General features: G+C 38.6%; 1 protein-coding gene across 1 annotated transcript; it reads right to left on the reverse strand.

The window, feature by feature from the left end:
* Nucleotides 1–4,172: 4,172 nt before the first annotated feature.
* Nucleotides 4,173–12,549, reverse strand: LOC137256495 (neuronal acetylcholine receptor subunit alpha-7-like). Its single transcript, XM_067794331.1, has 6 exons — nucleotides 12,385–12,549; nucleotides 11,493–11,537; nucleotides 6,963–7,072; nucleotides 6,169–6,713; nucleotides 4,586–4,776; nucleotides 4,173–4,454 (listed from the first exon to the last, which is right to left on the reverse strand). Exons 1-6 carry the CDS (start codon nucleotides 12,547–12,549, stop codon nucleotides 4,173–4,175), a joined length of 1,338 nt encoding a protein of 445 aa, XP_067650432.1.
* Between the last annotated feature and the right edge of the window lie 10,515 nt (nucleotides 12,550–23,064).

The raw sequence follows: 23,064 nt of genomic DNA on the forward strand, positions 1-23,064 counted from the left end.
GGTTTCCGGAAAAATCGTAGTACCATCGATCATTTGGTACGCTTAGAGTCTTTCATCAAACATTCCATGCTTAATAAACAACATGCTGTATCGATTTTTTTCGATCTTGAAAAGGCATATGATACGACATGGAAGTATGGCATTTTGAAAGATCTCCATGATTTTGGTTTGAGGGGTCGTTTACCCCTTTTTATATCACAGTTTTTAGAAGACAGACAATTTCAAGTCCGAGTGGGGTCTACCCTGTCTGATCATTACAGTCAGGATCAGGGTGTTCCACAAGGCAGTATTTTGTCAGTAACATTGTTTAGTGTTAAGATAAACAGTTTATCAAAAGTTTTAAACGATTCAATTGATGGATCGTTATTTGTGGATGATTATAATATTTCTTGTCGTGGGAAAAATATGCATACCATTGAGCGGCAACTGCAGTTGTGTTTAAACAAGATTAATAAATGGTGTCTTGAAAACGGTTTCAAATTTTCTAAAACCAAGACTAATTGTATACATTTTTGTAGAAAGTATAAGCCGCATAAAGACCCTGAACTGTTTCTCAATGAAACTCCCATTACAGTTGTAAAGGAGGCCAAGTTCTTGGGTTTAATTTTTGACTCACATTTAACGTTTCTACCACATATCAAATCCCTCAAAACTAAATGCCTGAAGGCACTTGACTTGTTGAAAGTTGTTTCACATTCTAAGTGGGGAGGGGATCAAGCTACCCTCTTACAACTTTATCGATCATTGATCCGTTCGAAACTTGATTATGGTTCCATTATATATGGTGGAGCCTGCAAAAGCAACCTAAAACTTTTAGATTCTGTTCACCATCAAGGTTTGAGACTTTGTCATGGCTCTTTTCGAACATCACCTGTCGACAGCCTCTATGTCGAGGCTGATGAACCATGTCTTCATCAACGCCGTATAAAATTAACTTTACAGTATGTAACAAAATTGTGTTCCAACAAATCAAACCCTGCCTATAACTGTGTCTTTAATCCTTTGTATGAGGATTTGTATAACAAGCAGTCTTCTCTTGTTCCACCTCTTGGAATAAGAGTGAAACCTTTCCTTTCTGCTGCTGGCATTCAGCTAGAAAATATAGTCTTGCTTGACTGTGTTGAATATTCCATCACAAGGGACAATTATTTCAAATCAAGAACTATGATGGACCTTTTTAGTAACGTAAGTTCTCATTTAATTTTTGCATTTTTAAAAGAATTAGATTTGTTTTCTGACTTGTAAATATCTAAACATTTTATGATTGGAAGTTGAATTAGTAACTGAGATCGTTAGTGGCTGTATCCTCGAAGGGGGTTGAAGTACCGTAAAATAATTGTCCTCCTGAGAAGGTACGTAAGTCCCAAAACATTTGAGGTCAAATTTAATTTTCCATTTTTTTGTAGCTGTAGTATTTCTGTCATTTTAATTTGTGGCTAATCTTGCATTCAATCTCCAGCAGCTGAGGGGATGGTGTAAATCCAGCTAGGGTCTATGCAGGTAGCAAAAGTAATGTAAGTCCCCATGGTCCCTAGTATGGTGATCTACCTTCAGTTGTTGGCGATCTATAGAGCCTGTTTTTATGGTATTGTGTGAATAGTGATGTTAGTTTTAACTTTCCAAGCTAGTTTTATTTATTATTGTGATACTCTAGTTGTTTTACTGTCCTTCGTTGACAGGTTGTTTACTATATATATAAATTCCTCTTTTCAAGACTGTTCTCGTCACGATATGGCTGCAAGATTGCCGATGTGACGTTAAATATTAACTCACTCACTCACTCAAACTTAACAACCTGTAGATGTCATCATCAGTAGATTACTCGTCAGAGTCCAGCACACACGGATGCAGCTGCTGTCGGATACATTTTGTGGCATTACAGTGACATGGTGGTAATTAAACAGCATTGCCTAATTATTCATTACCGAGCCAGTGATGAAAATGAAGTGCTTATCCTATCGTTTAGTGGTTGTAAATAGCAAAAGTCAAACCGATTGGGTGTTGACAATAAATTATCTGACTTATGACTGTGATATTAGGCGCTTGTTAATAACGGCATAATGTATGTATCACGCGGCTTTACAAAGCAGCGCATCAAGTGACTGTGTGAAGAAGACAAGCGCTGCCTGAAAAAGTGGATGCCGACAGAGATGTATCCTGTGACCTACTTTGTTTTCCGTACTGCATAGCCCTCCCTGAAGCCTGAAATGAAGCTGGCCTAGATTTATTGCACGCCTCACTGGAGGTCCTTTTGAATTTAAATGGGTGTATATATTACTGTCAAACCTATATGTATTCAGGGGCTATCTGGGGCTATCAGCAATTGTGCGAACAAAAACTAAAGAGCGACAGGCGACAAAACATGGAATTGTGAATGTAGCCGAGAGCTGGTTGATAGACTCACATCTCAACTGCATGGCTTTGGAATATAGCCCAGAGCTGGTTGATAGACTCACATCTCAACTGCATGGCTTTGGAATATAGCCCAGAGCTGGTTGATAGACTCACATCTCATCTTTACAAACATAGACAATATGAATTTCATCCTCAATACTTTTACAATGCTTACATTACACGATGTCATCATTGCAAGAGGCAATACTTCGTCTATTATATTTGATACCTAGAGCACTACATCCTGATCTAATAATGTGAACAGACGCTTGCACTTATTGCTTATATTCAATGATAAGCATTTCACAGATCAGTACAGATTTATGAGACTTATAGAAAGAGATCAAAGGAACATCTAGAGAAAGATACCACTTTTGCAAGGAGCAGTTCTTAATTCGTTCACTAAACATATATGGAAACATCATGTCACCGACATCTTGGGAAATCCAAGCAGTACCAAAGCCAAAATAAAATAGCAAATACCATGTTTCAGTTTCACCATGGTGTTGGAGAGAATGTTCCAGTTTCACCATGGTGTGAGAGATAATGTTTCCGTTGCACCTCGGTGTTGAGGCAATGTTTCCGTTTTCACCAGGGTGTTGAAGACAATGTTCCAGTTTCACCAGGGTGTTGAAGACAATGTTCCAGTTTCACCAGGGTGTTGAAGACAATGTTCCAGTTTCACCAGGGTGTTGAAGACAATGTTCCAGTTTCACCAGGGTGTTGAAGATAATGCTTCAGTCTAAATGGCTGGAGACAATGGAGAATGGCTGTTTCAGTTTCACTGCATTGTTGGAGACAATGTGTCAGCTTCACAAAGCTGTCCTCCAACGGACGCGGGGAGGTCAACCATGAAAAACTTGTTCTAACGCACAAACAGCTCAGGAAATGCGCTTGAATAAGACAGAAAGCTTCCTTGAAGATCCGCAAGGCTGCAGTGTTCGTAAGTAACAAAGGAAAGATAACTCTAAGCAGTCGCAATGGTGAACTTTACTAGATATTTTACAAGTCAATCATTTCATGATGTTGCAAATGAGTACCAATATTTTTACAAGAGGTACAACTGTCACAAAACACAACACGCAGGTATATAACTGATATTTTCTGGCTTATTATTTACTACTAATATGTGTACAATAATTAACTGTCACATAACTCTACATGCCGAGATGTACTGATATCGTCTGACGTATTATTTACTACCGACATAGTTGCAATAACTAACTCTCAAGTAACACGACATGCAGATATTTCCTTATATTGTTTGACGTATTATTCACTAGCAATACGTTAACACAATTAGCTCTCATAACACGACATGCACTTATATGCTGATACTGTAAGACCTATTCCTGTTCAGGGCATAGGATAAAAGTATAATGTGCATCTTGCTTTTGTTTATTCGTGAAAAATGAAATACATTGCAGGAATCCTGTTTGGACGATGTTCACCATTTGTTCGTTAACTGACGTCGTGGACAAACGCAGACGTTTCAAAATATGGTAGCTTTCTAAAGGGTAATGAGCGAACACTGTAGATATAATACCCTTAGTTCTAGAAAGCAGAACATCATAGTATATGCAATACCAGTATGGAAGAAGAAGCAATGGCTGCAGCGCAGTTACAGAACACGTCATCCATTCCACCGAAGGCAAAAGTAGAATCCATAACCAAATGGCTACATCCCGGATCTATAGATCTTATGATGCCGTTATAAAATAGTAGATAGGTCTACTGTCTGACTAGCAAATACTTCAACATCTGAGCCACCAGTGACTCTATAAGAATATTACACAAGACGTAAACAAAATGACAATGAGAAATATGATGACCAGAGCGCGTTCAAGAACGATGGCCAGCTGTTGCCATTCATATGTAGCTTCGTCAAGGCTGTCTTGTGTTGTGATCCTCCTCTTGTGTAGGTCCATGGCCTTCTCTACTGTGTGGAGCAGCCGGTTGAGAACATCCACCACGTTATTCCCTCCACTTGGCTGTCCCTCCGTCATGGTGGGTGCTGGTTTGTCTACATCCATGGCCTCGTCATGAGAAGTAATTAGGGTCTGTATGTGAAAATTATGCATTAAATACCGAGGACAAATACATCCTTGTAACTTTTTAAGTGACAGTCCATATTTCCTCAGTCCAAAGCGAACAATAACTTACATTATCAAAGAATGAAAATCACACGTACCATGTCCTCGTGGGTAGGCTCTGGCAGATCTGTTTTGATCAAGAGGATCCGAGCAAGAAAACTGAAGCACACTGTTTTCACAAGCCGTGGCAGTTTGTGTCCCCTTGCTCCTCGATGATGGATATTCAGTGTGAACACGGTGAGACCAATACTCAGAGATACAATGACCATATTGATTGCGTAGTACCAACCTGTGTGAGAAAAGTCCAGATTAAATACAATTAATGTATATCTGATTGGAGACAGAACGTCATGTCATCATGAATCCTAGAAACAGATTGTATATCTTTGTTGTGACAAATGGTTGTTGTAGTTTGTAAACCCGTCTCGATTTAGCCACTTGCATATTAATCAGTCAAAACAGTTTGTCACACTAGTTACGAATACATGTAAACATCGCATAAATATGCTATAAACGCATTGTAAATGTAGCATAGATGCAGTATGAATTTAGATTAAGTACACTATAAATATTGCATAATATTGCATACATGTGGTTTATGTGTAGTGTATGTGTCAAAAACAGTGGTCACAATGGTTACGAATAGTGTAAACATAGTGTAAATATGCTAGAAATCCATTGTAAATGTAGCATAGATGCAGTATAAATTTAGTATAAATATGGTATGAATATAGTTTAAATGTAGCTTAGATGTAGTACGTGTGTTGTGAAGGTAGTAAAAGGCAGGAATAATGGTGACCAGTGACCAGTTACGCTCGTCTCAACAATTAGCTCAATTACTAATGAATGTGGAAAATGTCAAAAAACTTTTCTGTTGATGAATTGGACTTAGGTTGTCTCTCATAGGTATAATTCCGTTGAGTCTCATAGGTATAATACAGATTAGATGTGTATGACCTATAACAAAACAACACTATTAACAAATGGTGTACAACGCTAGACCTTGTGAATCCTCATCCCTGCTCAGAGGCAAAGCTTGTTGTGAAACAGAACCGTTTTATTGGTAATTTCTTTCAGTAATTAATTTGTGGGCTGAAACCAAGAACCTGTGGTTGTTCGAATGTTACAAATTTGAAAGACGCATGACATGTTTTCAAAACCATGGAACCAGAAAATCGGTACATTACAAGAACACCTGTAACAATCGGTCTGGAACACATGCCACACCTTGAAGAGGACCCCTTCTCCCAATCGCAAGTGTTCTCAGAACAGAACAAGAACAGGACATAACAAAACGGACCGTTGGTTTGACCTCTTTCATGTGTGGATTAGACGCCAACACGTAGACGCGTGCGGTCATTTCGGGGGCGGGTTTTTGTAAAAGTCACCATAATTGCCACATAGTGTAACAGTGGATGCTGAAAGGATGTCCATGGTAATGCTGCGGGAGTCCAGACCGATAGGGTGGAAAGCTGTCCATGTTTGAGCAAGGCATGGTGAACATGTTCCAGAGCGATGTTGAGATAAGATCACTGACTGACTCACACTTACTGACTCTCTCTCTCTCAACCACTCACTCACAAATTCAATGTATCTTGTCTAATATCCTTATAAATCGACAGCACAACAAAATGACTGAGCCAAACCTACTTTAAAATACTTTTTTATAAACAAAACGTACCAATTAGAGGAATCGCAAGTGACGTCGGTGGTAGCAATGTCGAAATAACAAGCAGCAACGCTATCATTGACAGGAGAGAAGTGATTCCAATAGATATTTTCTCTCCGGATCCAATGGGCACCAGAAGTCCCAGCAGAGCTACCAAGGTGATGATGAGGCAAGGCATCATGAGATACGTCAGGAAGAAGAGGGGCCGCCGTCTCAGGGTCACCGTGTACACTAATGTAATATAGGGTTCTGTGCAACATGGGTAATGCAGGATCTGCCGGTCATTTATGAATGAGATCAGTTCCCATTCCGCATTGGGAATGTATTCAGATAAGGATGCTTTCCCTTGTTCACCATTTGTGATATTGAGTTGATAGCCATGGTATGTCCACGACTCGAACTTCATCTGACATTCTTGTTGGTCCATGGGAAAGGATGCGACGTTGATATAACACGACGTCTTCAGAATGACCTGATACGGTATGCCAACGTTTCCGCTTGACTCCAGAATAGCGTTGTTTAGTACGCTTGACGATATTTGATTGTTTACTTCCACTCTGCACCGGAAGTGAATACAAAATGCCAAACATGAACAATTTCAGTCTATAAATGAAAATAGTTTAAGAGGCACGCGCGCGCGCGCACGCACGCACGCACACACACACACACACACAAACACAAATCTGTCAAGTCTGAGAGTGTTAAAACATTTTGTTTTCATGCATTCAAATGCACGTTCACGATGAACTATTTCTAATGCATTCTTGTCATAACACATGCTATAGCAGATACCAGGAGGTACTCACGAGTTTTTTACTCTGAGATCAGGCTTCCATATGCCGTCAGCCGGGATCCGGATGTCCGTCACGTTCTCGTATTTTTCTGGTGTCCATGTTAACGATGCATCCATCCATGTCTTGCGAAAGATGACACAATATACCTTAGTTTATGTTTCACCGAATATTATTCTTTCACATCTGGGATGTACAATGATCCTTAAATGTGCAGTAGAATAAGTAGCTTCGGTAGCAGAACACACAAATGCCTTCAAGTTTCTCAGTGTCGGAGAGCTGGATTTACGCGTCATTTGAATTTTATGTGGCATGCATTGTGGAATTGAATTATTGCCCTTTTGTGAAAAGAAAACACCAAAGTTCCCCATTTCCTAAAACCGTTCAACGTTCGGCTTAATGTTAGACCACCGGTTCGATGAATAAGAACGACTATGGCAACAGTGAAAAACAAACAGCTCCACATTCATCGTGATGCCCAAACAATTGTGCCATCCATTTGATAGATCCAACTATTTTTGCTTTATTTAATGACACGGTCCGATTACGTACCTCTTAATGTCTCCTTGGTAAATGAATACTGATGACTATCTTATCGATATACAACTTCTCTGTTCTGCATAGACAACGTTCCGACATAGATTCTAATGTCGTTGTCAAGGAAGTACCTATGGATTAACATAGTTTATTTATGGAGTTTACAATGAGTTTGTTTGATAAAACCTCCGACAATGACATTGTTGATAGCCGTAGTTGACACGTAAATTATTTTATCTTACCTCACACATAAATGTCGCTATCTGATTGGCTGACCGCTCGTCAATTATTTCAATGCACCCCATGCACATGCGAGGTGCATTACAATACACCCCGCTGCCAATAAAAACTCACTCGGTACTTCGTGGTGGATACTTTTCTTATCTCGAATAACATTAAGTAGAATTTAAATGACGCAGGATGCATGGAAATTACCGATATTTTGCGAGCGAAAATCGATGAAAGGGAGATAACTCTTTTTCTTTTGTCGTCCGCAGCGCCAATGCAGGTTTGCTTGGCAGTCTAATGAGACAAGAGAGTTATTTCCCTTGGATAACTCTCGGGTGGCTGAGGCGTGGTTGCGCGGACGAGCGCGTGTTCTGCTTGGGTTGGAATTAAGAAAGAGTCCTTACGTGTCCTGTTGATTCACAAGTGGTACAGTATCCCTTTACCCAAACTGGCGCAGAATATAGCAATGACTAGGAAAACATTTGACTCTCTTTCCAATAAATGAATTTTGATGAAACGTTTAAATGTAGTCCCTGCGAATATTAAGAAGGGGAATTAGACCGCGACGACTTGACTAGGACAATACCTACGGGGAAAAACCAGCAAGATGCAAGATTGGAATCGTTTGATTCACACAGATTGGCTGAAGTGTACGATCCGATACCTATGCTTCAAACAGTTCAAAATTAATTAATTGAGGCGTTGTTAAGGGAATATAAACAACCATCGAGGATACCTTACTCATGCCGTCTCGTCACCAGTGAACCACTCGTAGTACCTACTAGCGTGTACATGTTCCTGGGTTTTATTGTGTGTGTTTTGGGGTTTTTGTTTGTTTGTTTGTTTGTTTTTCACATCAGACGTTCACACACACACATCCAGTATAATGCTGCAATTATGTTGTAAATTATCAATACCAAAACCACAAATAATAGATAATTATATGTCGAGAAGGAGGAACAACCTGTTTTTGTCTGGGGCATCAAGCTATTCATGTATGGTGGCACCAGGGGCAAATAGGCTTCTTTTCCCTAAGTCGAGACCTGAAATAAAATTTTGTTGTCCTAACTCAGTGAGATTCCTATTTGGATTTTATATGCCATATACGTATGGTAACGGCAATACCAAAGATTTACAGACCCAGAGTGTTCAGGTTTTAGTAACTGTTTAATTCAAAGAAGACTGTTCATGGCTTTTCTTGTTTCATGATGACAGAGACAATACTACGGATACAAGAAGCACATCACTACCAGACGATTTTTTGAAATATCAGTAGACCCCTTCCATGTTATGTCATTGCTCCGAAACCAAGGAAATGATACCAAGGTAAGATCATTTCCGTTTACTTAAACAGAAAGAATATGAGGCATGTTGACATTCATCAGAGCTCATATGATTTCTTGCATGCATGTGGTCTCTGTGTTCATGAGTTGCATTTTCTCATAAATGCATTGTTTCCTCAACACCATAACTGACCCCACCTATATGGGACTTTTTGGTCGCTGTCTGGCGTTCGGCATTGATAGGTACAACAAGAATTGGTTATCTCAGCGTCAGTGTAGTGTGTCTGAGTGGAGCATTCATGCTCACCTGCGGCATGGTATCTCGGTGAGCTAGCACTATAAAGCCAGCGTAAGTCTGGACTACTACAAACAGCCACGCATATATGTTCACACGCATGCACGTCGTCATATGAGCGAAAAAGTCTTAAGAAACACGTTGGTACACACGCATGCATGTCGTCTTATGAGCGAAATTTTCTTAAGAACAACGTTAAACCTCATTCCTCCTCACCTCACTGAAAGACTGGATATTTACAATGAAAATGCATTGACAGACTCTCAGAGCCTTTTTCATGACCATTTGGGAGGGAACAAGACAAATCGAATTATTACGAACTATTAAAGTATGAAAATATACGAAAATGTTGACAGTTGTAAACACCCGTGAAACATTAAGCACTAGCAAATCAATAACCAATAATCACCAAGGATTTTGATGTATTGCATGTACTTGTGTACGTCATTCAAATTGTTCTGAAATTTGGCATTAATATATTAGGATCGCACTTTATTCAATCATCTCTAATTTCGTGTGGAATTATAATTGCTACTATAAGCATCATGCAGTTACTGATATTTTACCACAAAAATCATTAATATTATTTTGAAACACAATTTTTTTCAAGCCCATTTCTGCGCACACGTTCTTGAGGCCGATGTCAGTCAACGTGGTTGCGACGGAAAAGTGAAAGAAACAACAAAGGTATCATCAACGTAAGTCTAGAAAGCTGCAAATAAAGTATCAGATTAAGTGATGGTCTGAATATCAACAAAAGGCCCAAGAAAAGATATTGAGAAACTTGCATGTGGAGTGTTGCCAAATACTGTTTCAGGATCACTGGAGCATACAAGGTCAAAATGGTTCGCTGATATGACATTCATACAAAAGAAAGCCCAATCGTTTTTTTTCTATGATCTATGCTTAATTATTCTAATTGATGCGTTGTGTTAAATGTGGGTTTGCCAGATGAAAAATCTCCAAACTGCGGTTGATATTCCATAACGAAAGATTTTAGCAGACACCATCTGTCCGTTAGATCACATGCGGTGGCTTTCACACTTACCAGAAAACATAAGAGAATGAAACCAAATAGGGACTCAATGAATATCTGTCAAGCATGCATTATGCTCTGCAAATTCCGTGACTTAACATTTTGGAATAAACCTAATAATGTCACTTGAATAAAATATGTGATGTCATTGAAAATAAGATTTGTTTACGACGAACGTTTTCGATTATTATTTATTCAGAAAAGTTCTTTTTTAATTTGGCATTGCTCTGATGTTTCCGACACAAATATGCGAATATAAAGATAAATTAGAGATATCGGGCATAAGAATACTAAAATCTGTGTGCACTATCGATTTATACAAGTTCCATGGTACGCATTCCACTGTCAATGAGGTAATTCAGGTAAAGTCGCGAAAATTTACATTATGTATGTTTGCTTTTGCCTTACCATCAGTATGTTTAAAAGCATGTGGTAATAATGTTTATTTTTCTATATGACATCAACGTGCCAAATTCGCGTTTGGTTATTCCTTATTTAATGAGGCAACGACCTTTTGAAATCTCCGACCCTCTTATCAGAGCCTTATGCTGAACTTAATTCAATAGGTTAATGTTAATGAACACGTTATCACAGGTGTACTTGCTACAACGAGGATCATCGGCAATACTTTAAATGGACACATTTTTATAAGTGTACATGTGGACCATCTGTGTGGTAAAAGTGACGCGTGTGTATTTGCTACAGAAATTCGGTTGAATATAACAATCAAATGCATGGAGAATTAAAGTTGTGCATGGCAAGCACTGCCTTTAATTGAAGCAGTGTGTTGTGAAGTATTCCATCACACATTATCCTTTGTAAGGTGTGTTATACGTCGGACCAGGCACTCGGTCATGGTGGAACAGGGCCATGGCGAGCCTATTGTCGTGGCTTTCGGATGTATATTGACAGACAGTTCACATGAACCCCTACATGCATTTCGTTATTGGTTTCATTCTCATGCGCAGCTGGAAACTGGGACACTGTTCAAAACGAGACCCGTGAAGGTCCATGGTAGAACAGGCCTTCAGCAACACATGCTTGCCATAAAAGGCGACTATGCTTGTCGTAAGAGGTGACTTACAGGATGGGGTGGTAAAACCAAACTCACTCACTCACTGTTCAAATCGGCGTAAAACCCAACTGACTCACTCACACATACGTACCAAATATAGCCAACAGTCTGTAGTCAGAACTTGCTTTTTCTCGTCCTACAATAGTTAAAATGGGTATTGATGTCGTCAGTTCGTAACAATCCAAATTTCAATAACCAGCAATCACAAAGAAAGGGCTTTATTTAGATTTTGAAAGACGAATCGTTTTCAAGACAATACATAAATTTAATAACTCAGTGACGATGTACCATACTATGTAACAACAACTGTCTTCATAACACAACTGTACTGAACAACGTTAAGGCAATCATCAGCGTAAGGCAATTTCGTTTTAACGATTTAATTTCATATTCACTATATAACGTTAATATATCACTTGAACTATTCAATAGCTAAACTACCTATATGACTTGGGTGTATGTAAATGAAATAAATAAATTAATATTTTAAAAAGTTAAATGATAAAATAACTAAACCTATCACTGTTTCTTTTGAACTGTTGAATATATATGATAAACATATCACAAAATTTATATATTTTATCTTGAACTGGTCAATATGTAAACTAATCATTATTTCTCTTGAATTGTTGAATATTTAATGTAAATGTATCATCAACGTAAATATGTCACTATTTCTCATGAACTGTTAGATATTCAAAACAAAACAGTTCACTATTAATCTTGCATTGTGCAATATTTAAACTAAACATATTTATCTTGATCCGTTCAATATATAATTAGAATGTTAACATCTCTATTTCTCTTTAAATATTGAAACATACAACGTATGTGAATCGCTGTGACGTTTAAAGATGCTATTATCAAACCATTAAATATTGCATCTTAACTGCAGAATGCAAGTTTAATGTTATTCATCACACATGTCAATAACATAATCCATTATACATTGTGAACGGCAAACTCGGGTCAGATATACTTACGACGTCAGATAACTCGAAAATGGTGAGGTACATTGTCACATCCAGGGTGGTGTTAGGACCAAAGGGTTCAACACGTTTGTCGTAATTTCGAAACAAATCCGCAACCAGGCGTTGTTTGGGATTGCAAGCTGCAGAGGTTGGCAACAGAACAATATCGTAGATCATATCAAAGTCTGCGCGACTTCAGTCTTGCCCCACAACAAAGCACACATGTAATTGTGATCTTATCTTAGGCAAGTGAGTTTGTTCAAAACTGGCACTGTTCATCCAATAGAAGATGGGTACCCGGTGAGATAAGTCATGTGACTTATCTAGCAGCTTGGGTTATCGGAGGCAACAATAACCAAATTGTGATCATAGCATTCACTGAGCAACTAGTCGCATGGATACTAGGCACTATCTTAATGTATTATTATATACAGATGAAATGACGTCATTTCGCAATAGGACAATAACAAGTTAAAACATGTTTACAAAGAAATGGAAAAGACAGGGAATGTGAGCAACTGCTCATCTCATCATCAGGGAGAGATCTGAGACGTGAAACAAGAAGGACATCATCAGGGGTAGACAGGAGACGTGAAACAGCAGGATGTGAAACAACAGGACATCATCAGGGGTAGACAGGAGACGTGAAATAACAAGACATCATCAGGGGTAAACAGGAGACGTGAGGCAACAAGACATCATCAGGGGTAGACAGGAGACGTGAAGCAACAAAACATCATCAGGGGTAGACAGGTGACGTGAAACAACAAGACATCATCATGGGTAGGCAGGAGACGTGAAGCCGCAAGACATAATCAGGAACAGACAGGAGATGTAAAGCAACTGGACATTTTCAGGGGTAGATAGGAGACGTGAAACAACAGGACATCATCAGGGGTAGACAGGAGACGTGAAACAACAGGACATCATCATGAGTAGACAGGAGACGTGAAACAACAGGACATCATCGGGGTTAGATGGGAATCGTGAATCATCTAGCCATCATCATGAGTACACAGGAGACGTGAATCATCTGGACATCATCAGGGATAGATAGATATAAGGCGTGAAACAGCATGACGCTGTCAGGTTTAATTTAGATAGGACACGCGACTCAGAGCAACATCAGGCATACAGGGTGTGGGAAGCAACATAACACCGTGAGGTATGAACGGTGAGGCAACAGAATAAGGTAAGAGGTGAAAAAGAGACGGAAGAGAACATAAGACAGTTCGATGTATACACGGGGAACAGCAAGACCAGGAGACGTGACATTACAGAATGTATTTCATGAATAGATAATAGATCAACAAAACAACAATATGTGAAAGAAGTATGCGCCTAATGTCGTAAATATTCAAATGCTCACTTAACCTGTCAGTTGTTTCCCTTAACAGCGACTGGATCCAGGTATAGATGCTCAGAAGCCTAGATTCTCTCTGACTATGCCTCGTGGTCATAATTATTATGATATTCCAAGGATTTTATTCTTGGCGAATGAAAAAAATCGGCAGACGTCTTGGACCAAGCTAACAAACCCTGGAATGACTTGAATACTATTCAAAGCGATACCTTTGTTGTGACGGTCCTGTGCATAGAGCTTAGGTCACAAACAGTTGAAGTTAAGCAACATTTGGCGCCGAGTCTTGGACAGGTGACCGTGTTTGGCAGCGTGACTCCTGGGACTTTAGTCCTGTCCCATAACGGAGCATGTATTATATATATGCTTTCAGCTTAAGCAAGCGAGTTTGTTCAGAATTGTCCCTATTAATCCAGCAGAAAATTGGTAACCAGCGGGATAATTCAAGTGACTAATAGCCTACCATCTCTCAGGCAGGATGGGTTATTCGGGGCAATGTAGTTTAGCGCATCATAAATATTTATTACTCTGAAAGATTGTCCTTACCTAGCATCCATCCAAGGAAGAGAAGCACCGGCTTGACATCCATCTCCGAGAACTCGGCAACATAAGTCTACCGATGAAGCTGTGTGCACCACTGAACGAACCTGAAACTATTTCAGCTAACAGTCTTGATCAGGAGATTACTTGCGAGGCTCCAGCACAGATAAATGTCGGATTCATCTTATGACAGAACCGAGTCAAGGTAGCATCTAGACTGCCTTTCATAAATGTATATTTATTAACGGCGCACTCATAACCATTGCGGGTTTTTTTCTCCATGCCGTAATGCGGTTGTAAATAACAAAAGTCAAAACGATCGGGTGTAAACGATCGGGTGCGTAATAAGACTAACGGTTGTGGAATTATCAAGTTGTCAATAACTGCATAATGTAGAACATGGCATCACAAAGTAATCCATCAACTGTGTGACAAACATAAACGTTGCCTTAAACGGTGGATGAAAATAGGTGAGTGAGTGGGTTTAGTTTTACGCCGCACTCAGCAATATTCCAGCTACATGACGGCGGTCTGTAAATAATCGAGCCTGGACCAGACAATCCAGTGACCAACAACATGAGCATCGATTTGCAACTGGGATCCGATGACATGTGTAAACCAAGTCAGCGAGCCTGACCACCCGATCCTGTTAGTCGCCTCTTACGACAGGCAGAGTCGCCTTTTATGGCAAGTATTGGTTGCTGAAGGTGTATTCTACCCCGGGACCTTCACGGGTCTGAATGATAGTAGGGATGACTAGACACGCTACGCAGTCCTACCTTTTATAGAACTGTGCGTCTGTAATATTTCACAAGAACTCGATAAATCTGGACGAATTTGTTGACATCATGCGTTGAGCTTTTAAAACATTATATCACGTTGTAGACGTAACTCACCCAAGTAAGTCTCGTTGAGCGTTGACGCTGTGGGCGTGAGTCGGCGAGAGGATCCGTTCCGTGTGTAGACCAAGGTAGCAGCAGAGGCGTTTTATTAATTTTGTGCAGCAAAAATAGACTTTCCCCACGAGATGTCTGCAAGGGCGGGGGATGTGGATGTGGAGGAGGGCAACAGATGCGTGCTGGAGAGAAACGTTCGTAGGTGAAATAGAATCTTTTTAGAATCCGTTCGTATGATCATTTTTCATGACCCGGTATTAACTCGTCGACTGTCAGCAGCTTTGACTGAATAGATCAAAGTAACGATCAGTTTTCGAGCTAAGATCGCATTGGAAAAAGGGGCCCGTCAGTAATAGATTGGAACAGCACCGTTGGGTATTAGAATTTGCTTGACTGCGTGAAATGGGTTTGTCAGTAATAGCTTGTTAATAGCATCATTGGGTTGTGGAATTTGCTTGAGATTTTGGAAAATAATGAGACACAGATTACAAGCCAAGTTCATTACACCGGGTTAAATGTTCTCGTCACTATATGCCTGAGATATTGCCGATGTGACGTTAAATATTAACTCACTCACTCATTCACTCATTACAGCGGATGGCATATGGTAATATGTGGTCATTTATGTGAATAAAAAATATTTGATTTGCGATTGCATATGATAACGTGTACCCATATTACATGATGTTTAAGTCTCACCTTTGCATAGTCTAGCAGACGATTCAATTGCAAGTTGTATTGGATTTCACAAATAACATATTGATGATCACTGATCGTATTTTCATGAAACCACTAATGAAACAATTCTGAAACGTTGCCGATCAACCTTGAATCGGTTGGGATGTTTGCGAAAACGCCAACTCGGACGCCGAAGTGAGTCTTCCGCCTTGTTGAATAACGTTTACAAAATTACGTTTCGCGAATGCCGGTATTGAGACACCTGTTACGTCAAGTATATTTCATAGTGAACTGCGACACATGCATCCCTGAATTCTCCATTCAGTTTAAAATCAAATAACAAGTGGCCTTTGTCACCAATACCAATCGTCTGGATGAAATAAAACGAAAGATGTTGGATGTGTAAACGAACGCTGTGTTCGAAAGACTGTACTTGTGTCAAATGTAAACAAAGAGACATTCCGAGTTTACACTGTGTAGAATTTACTGTAATTTTCCGACATCCAGCCGTCTATTCGTTGTTTTGAATGGCTAAATATAGAACATGAATGGAAAAAGTGTTGCAACAAGATGCAAGAAATTAGAAATAGATATAATGCGTTGATTTGATCATTCAAAAGAAATTGTCAAAGTTTCCCCGCAGCGTGACGCCATGACAGACCAAAGTCACGTAGAACGACAACTGTAACAATCATCATTTCTGACTCCCCTTGCCCTACTTACAATGAAAACGGTAAAACCATATAACAATACACATATAGTCAGATTCTTTCTGATTACGTACGTCTCATATTTATGTACAAACGATCCTTGAATCAAGGGAAGAGTCCTGGCAAAATCCCGTTTACCTTTGTCAGCGAAGCCGCCATTGTGTGAGATATCGGTTATAGGTAGTGACGTCGTACGTTACCATTGACGTACATATTAGGCAATTTCTTTGAGGTGAAGGTCGGCTGAACAATAGTAAACACAATCGCCCTATCCTTCCGATTACACGTCTGCTATTATTTCACCATTCTGATGTCTATTTTGCGTATCCCTCATATAGATTTTCATGCAACTAATTTCCGTATCTACATTTACCCTTATCATATGTAGATATTGGACATGCGTTTTCATTCTTTGAAAGATTTGATAGTTTGAATACATTTACCTAGAACATTGACACATTTAGTACAGTATATACTCACTCTTCGTCTTCAAATACAAAAAGGAAGGTCGCCATTTTCGTTTCTCTAATATTTACACTTTGCAAGTGTTTTGATTAATTATGTTATTGCTTTTGAAAACAAATCCACAACTGAAAAGAATCAAATTTTCATTACGACTTGTTTCTGTCTTAATTTGTTTATTTTCTTGTGATTAAGCGCCGTGTAGGAAATACATTGCCTCTACGCAGCGTACGTTCTCATGGAGTGAAGCGGTTGACATTCCAACCACCAATATGATGTATTAATCCGCGTTACATGGTTCTATATGGGAAAGCAAAATACTGCTCTATTTTAACGATATTTTCACTTTTTAGAACGCGGGTAATAAATAGGATACAAAACTACAGCTAAAGCTCGTGACAAAACTCGCTAAAGATCGTGACAAACCAAAATTATTTCACTCGGGACATAAGTTATTTCACAAGGGACATAAACTTGATATAAAGGGGGAACGAGTTTTGTATCGTATTTATTAGGTATCCCTCGTGAAATAATTTATAAAATTATTTCACTCGGACATAAACTTGATATGAAAGGGGAAGCTCGTTTGATATCTTATAATTATTATTTGCCCGTTAAAGATACTGCAGTGTAATATTTTACGGCAATATTGCTCTAGTGTAATACGACAGGACGTATGACGTCAAAATGGTTCAAAGTTGTGACGTCAAAATGCTAATGCCGAAGTCGCAATTTTACTAGCCCTTGCTTGACTCGCGGAAAGCTGAGAGTGATCACACTGTAGGGAATTTCACGGCAGTTTCTGTTAATTTATGTTGGCGAATAATAAACAGAGTACTAAACTCGCTTCCGTGAAATATCATTTTTATTAAACTCTTTAAAGATTTAGTATCGGACTTCCGGTTGCGCATGAAAACGAGTCGGACGTGCGGGTGAACCGCTCTCCCTACCCACGGATGAAATTATCTCTAATATGACAATTTAACACCAGAAATGCCTGAAACTACACGGGAAAAAGAATACAGTGGGTGTGCAGTGCAACCACGTGTTCCTTGCTTTAATATTTTTTGGAATAATTCAATCCCTTCTGAAAACCTCTTCAAGACGAAATAGCGGACTCCACGAGAACAACACGTGCAACAACAAACTTTGAACAAATTGTTCCAAGTTCAGAGAAAAGATTGGCAGCTTTAATCACGGCGAAAACTTCAAACCTACAAGCATCTATTGACTCATTAATGTCCGAATTAACGCAATTGAAAGAAACTGTTACTGGTGTGGAACACGTGGTCGCAAAACACGAGGAGGAGGTGACGCTCCGCAGCGAAAATGCTGAACTAAAAGCGTCAAACTCGCGTCTGGAAAAAATGTTTATTCGCAAGGACATCCATGACCGTAAGACAAATTTATTGTTTTATGGAATCCCCGAGCAACCCAAAGACAATACAGAGCGAGTCCTCAGGAACTATTTTGTTGACATCCTGAAGGTCAGCTGGGACTAAGTAGACTACATCTATTTCAAGACCGTCCACAGGCTTCATAAGTCAGAGTATCAGAGACAACGTTCCATCATCGCTACTTTCATCCACATGGTGGACAGGGACGCTGTTTACGAGGCGCGAACAGAGCTGAAAGGGACCCATGCAAGTATACAAACAGACCTACCCGAAATGATGAAGAAGAAACGCGCTATTCTGGGGCGTCGGGGAACAGCAATCCGCAATGAGCAGAAGCTGTGGACCCGGGTGAGAGTGAACAGAAGTTGTTCTGGAAACCAGGGATCCAAGTATCCCCTCATCGTCCTGGAAGAAGTATGATGAAGAAGTATGATGAAGCAGTACAGACTTCATCAACGAACTGATCGTGTTATTGTTTGTAATGTGCATACATAATATCTACCATACGATAGAGCTCACCCCCATATGACTTGTCAAGCAAGACATTCTTCTTATGTTCTTCTCGTCTTGTTTCTGTGAATATCTTCTATGTTTTCCTTTGCAGTGAACTGAATTATTTTACAATATATTTCACCTGTATTGTTTTGTGCGCCAGCAAAATTGACACCACCAAGACTACTAGTTCTCAGACAACAAGCACGTGAAACCAAGTGCACGTGCTTCACGCACGCACGAGACTCACAGTAGACAGACGTGGTCACGGCAACTCATTCAGTTACTGCGTTGTGTATCAGCTCCGTGTGGTTTCGGGATGCTCAGTTTGTGTTATTTGTGTATTTTCCGTTCTATATGGATTCCTTTGAATTTATTGGAGTTTACGATCTACAGGAACACTAAGAAAGTGAGTAGATAGGTATTTCTTTACCTATCTACTCTAGGACAATCATCTAATCATCCGAGTGTACTCTGGGGTAAGAGTACGTCAGGCCATGACCAGTATGTTTTTATTCTTATCTTATTATTTCAACAATGTACTTCCAAAAAAAACTGTAACATGGTGGTGTAACGTACATTTTTCACCATCGTACATTTTCACGTACCTCACTACGCCATGTTTACGATCTCAAAATGTTTTCTCTCTCTCCCTGATTTACTGAGAAATACCTCTTGTCTTCCAACCGGATGTCAGTATATGTTTAAACCGCAGACAGCTTTTTATATCTGTGTATCTATGTATAACTCTGTTCACTTTTCATTTTCTCATATTTACCAGATATCGACTAGTTTTCTACGGCATGTTGCCCATAAACGACAACTCAAATGACAGCAAATCCCAAAGTGGTATCACAAAATTGAAGAGGACTACAAAACATGATTAAGAGAAAGGAGGTATTTAGTTTTCTTCGTAAAAGAATAAAGAATAAAGTTAATGCTTATTGTTTACAGGATGTTCATTTTACGGTTCAACAAGAACAGGTGATAAAACAAGAATGGGGTTATAATGAGTGTTACTTCAGTTCCTACGAAGGAAATGCACGTGGGTCAGTAGTCTTGTTCAATAATAACTTTGACTTCAAAGTGGTTGGCGAATGTTATGATACAGAAGGAAATTACGTAGCTTTAAAAGTGATGTCGGGTGAAACATCTCACACAATAATGAGCATTTATGCTCCAAATAAAGATGGCCCAGTATTTTTTGAAAATATAGATATCGTGATGAAATTTGATAGTGATGAAATATGTTTATTTGGGGATTGGAACCTAGTTCTCAACCATTACACTAGATACGTATAACTATAAGCATGTAAATCATCCGAAATCAAAAGAAAAGATTATGGAACTAATTGATACTTTCGATCTTAAGGTTCCATGGCGAGAACTGAACTTTGAAGAAAAACGATACACATGGCGACAGCCTACACCACTCAAACAAGCCCGACTGCATTTTTTTTTCATATCTCATAATCTTCTGCCATCTGTCGAAACTTGTGATATTCGACCAAGTATCAACTCTGGCCATTCAGTAATTGAATTAAATCTTAAACTGTCCTCTTTAGCTCCTGGTAAAGGCTTTTGGAAGTTTAACAATTCTTTATTAACAGATCGAAAATACATAAAGCTTGAAAAGGTAACCTTTCACTCTACTTTAGATCAATATGGAACAGATTGTCAGGATGGCATCAGTACCTATTCCATTGACGATCAGTTGTTGTGGGAAACTCTGTTGCTAATGATAAGAGGTAAAACTATTTATTATTCTCTACGCTCAAAAAATGAAGAACAAAATCTACAAAGTAAACTTGAATCCCTTAAAGTAGAATTAGACGATAGCGATGATATTAATGAAAAACAATCAATTCTTAATTCAATCAATGAGACCAAAAGGGAATTAGATGATATATATGATCTGAAAGTTCAAAGCATGATGATTCGATCGCGTGCAAGATGGACTGAAGAAGGAGAAAAGCCAACTAAATATTTTCTGAAACTAGAATCCAGAATTTTTTCTAATAAAGCCATTACAGAATTGGAAAAATGATGGTTCTTTAGTACATACAACATCAGAAATCCTAAACGAGACAAAACGATTCTATGAAAGCTTTATACCAAACAAGATGTTGTTCCATTGATCAAAGTGATCAGTTTAAATATGCTGAAACAACGATACTATCTGATGAAGAAAAATCATCTCTGGAAGGGGATTTAACCAAAAATAGAAATATCCATAGCTTTAAAAAATATGAAAAATGAAAAAAGTCCCGGTCCGGACGGCTTTACAACTGAATTTCTTAAATTCTTCTTGAAAGACTTGGGTGATTTTTTATTAAACTCCTTAAACTCTGGATATCGCAAGGGAAAACTTTCAACAACACAAATTCAAGGCTTGATAACATGTATTCCAAAAGGAAACAAACCAAAGAAATATTTGAAAAATTGGCGTCCTATTTCTCTTTTGAATACATCATACAAAGTAGGAGCTGCTGCCATTGCCAACCGTTTAAAGAGTATTGCCAAATATAATCAATGAAGATCAAAAAGGATTTCTATCAAGCCGCTATATTGGAGAGGTAACAAGACTTATATATGACTTAATGGAACACACTGAAACAATTCAAGTCCCTGGCTTATTGTTGATGATTGATTTCGAAAAGGCATTCGATTCAGTAGATATAAAACATCTTTTGGAGGTTCTACATTTTCTTAAATTTTGGACCAAGTATATCACATTGGATTGAAACTCTTTACAATTATATAGAATCTCGTGAGGTCGTTTATGGCTTTGTATCAGACTCCTTTAAGATTGATCGGGGTTGCCGCCAAGGAGATCCAATAGCCCCTTACTTATTTATAATTTGTGTTGAGGTTCTAGGTATTATGATTAGAAATAACAAAGCTATAAAAGGGATTCGATTGGGCAACATCGAATATCTTCTTGCACAATTCGCAGACGACACAACCTTAACTTTAGATGGAAATGAGAAAAGTTTGTATGCCACTCTTAATACTCTTCAACTCTTTCAAAATACTTTATTGAAATTACTCCTACTTCCAAAATTAAATCATCTATTTTCATCATTGCCAGATCCACCTAAGGTCCAACTCGAAAGCCTTCAGAAAAAATGTTTCAACTTTATATGGAGAGGTAAACCAGATAAGGTAAAAAGATATGACTTGGTTCTTAACCCGGAACATGGAGGCATAAAAGCCCTCAGTATAAGAGAAATAATAATGTCCCAAAAACTGAGATGGATAGGCCGATTGCATAGTGGAAATCTTACGTGGAATATGTTGTTCATCAACAGACTGAGAAATGAAAAATTATTTTGATTAGCAGATAGCAGCTACATAGAAAAAGAAATTATTCCTAATATGACAAATGTTTTTGGAGGGATGTACTTCTGTCATATTCTCAGTTTCTAAGAACCTGTGAAAAGTTAGATATGCAAGAATCCGAACTGCTCAGTCAGTCGATTTGGAATAATGACGAAATTAAAATTGACAATCGACCATTTTTCTACAATACATGGTATAAAGAGGGAATTGTATTTGTAAACGACCTGTTTAGTGAAGAAGGAAGAGCTCTAAGATTTGATGAATTTCAGATGACGTTTAAAGTCAAAATAAATTTTTTGACTTTCGAAAGCGTAAAAAGAGCAGTGTCAGCCTATATAAACAAACTAGAACATAATGAAAAAGAAATAAACGTTCTTTTCTGTCCAATTTACCCTTTCAATTTTTATCATATTGTTAAAAAGTGAAAAATAAACACGTCTATGCAATATTGGTTGATTCAGTTGTCTTGCTACAAAAAATGGGAAATGAACTTTAGGCCTACAATTTTCAGTCTTCAATACCATTGCACAAACATCTATTCGTAGTATTGATCTAAAATGGTTCCAATATAGAATAATTCATCGTATTCTTCCGATTAACAGTTTTAAATTTAAGATAAAGTTATCAGATTCGCCTTTTTGTCGTCTTTGCAATGCAGAAGTAGAGACCATAGAACACCTATTTTGGTACTGCAAAGAAACTGTGGAAATTTGGAAACATCCAGAAATGTGGTTAAAATCAGTTCAAGTAAGTGTAATATTTACGATTTCAAAGATAATGTTTGGTTTAAAAGGAAAACAAGACAATCCTATATG

This window comes from Haliotis asinina, chromosome 11, assembly GCF_037392515.1.
Source record: "Haliotis asinina isolate JCU_RB_2024 chromosome 11, JCU_Hal_asi_v2, whole genome shotgun sequence".
In the NCBI taxonomy this organism is placed as follows: Eukaryota; Metazoa; Mollusca; class Gastropoda; order Lepetellida; family Haliotidae; genus Haliotis; species Haliotis asinina.

Bases quoted from the DNA above. Each gene is read 5' to 3' on its own strand.
- LOC137256495 (XM_067794331.1), bottom strand. From the start codon at position 12,549: ATGATCTACGATATTGTTCTGTTGCCAACCTCTGCAGCTTGCAATCCC. The intron at 11,538-12,384 runs GTAAGTATATCT...TAACTATTGTAG, and splicing joins TTTTCGAGTTATCTGACGTC to GACGAGAAAAAGCAAGTTCT. The intron at 4,455-4,585 runs GTACGTGTGATT...TTTCACATACAG, and splicing joins AGCCTACCCACGAGGACATG to ACCCTAATTACTTCTCATGA.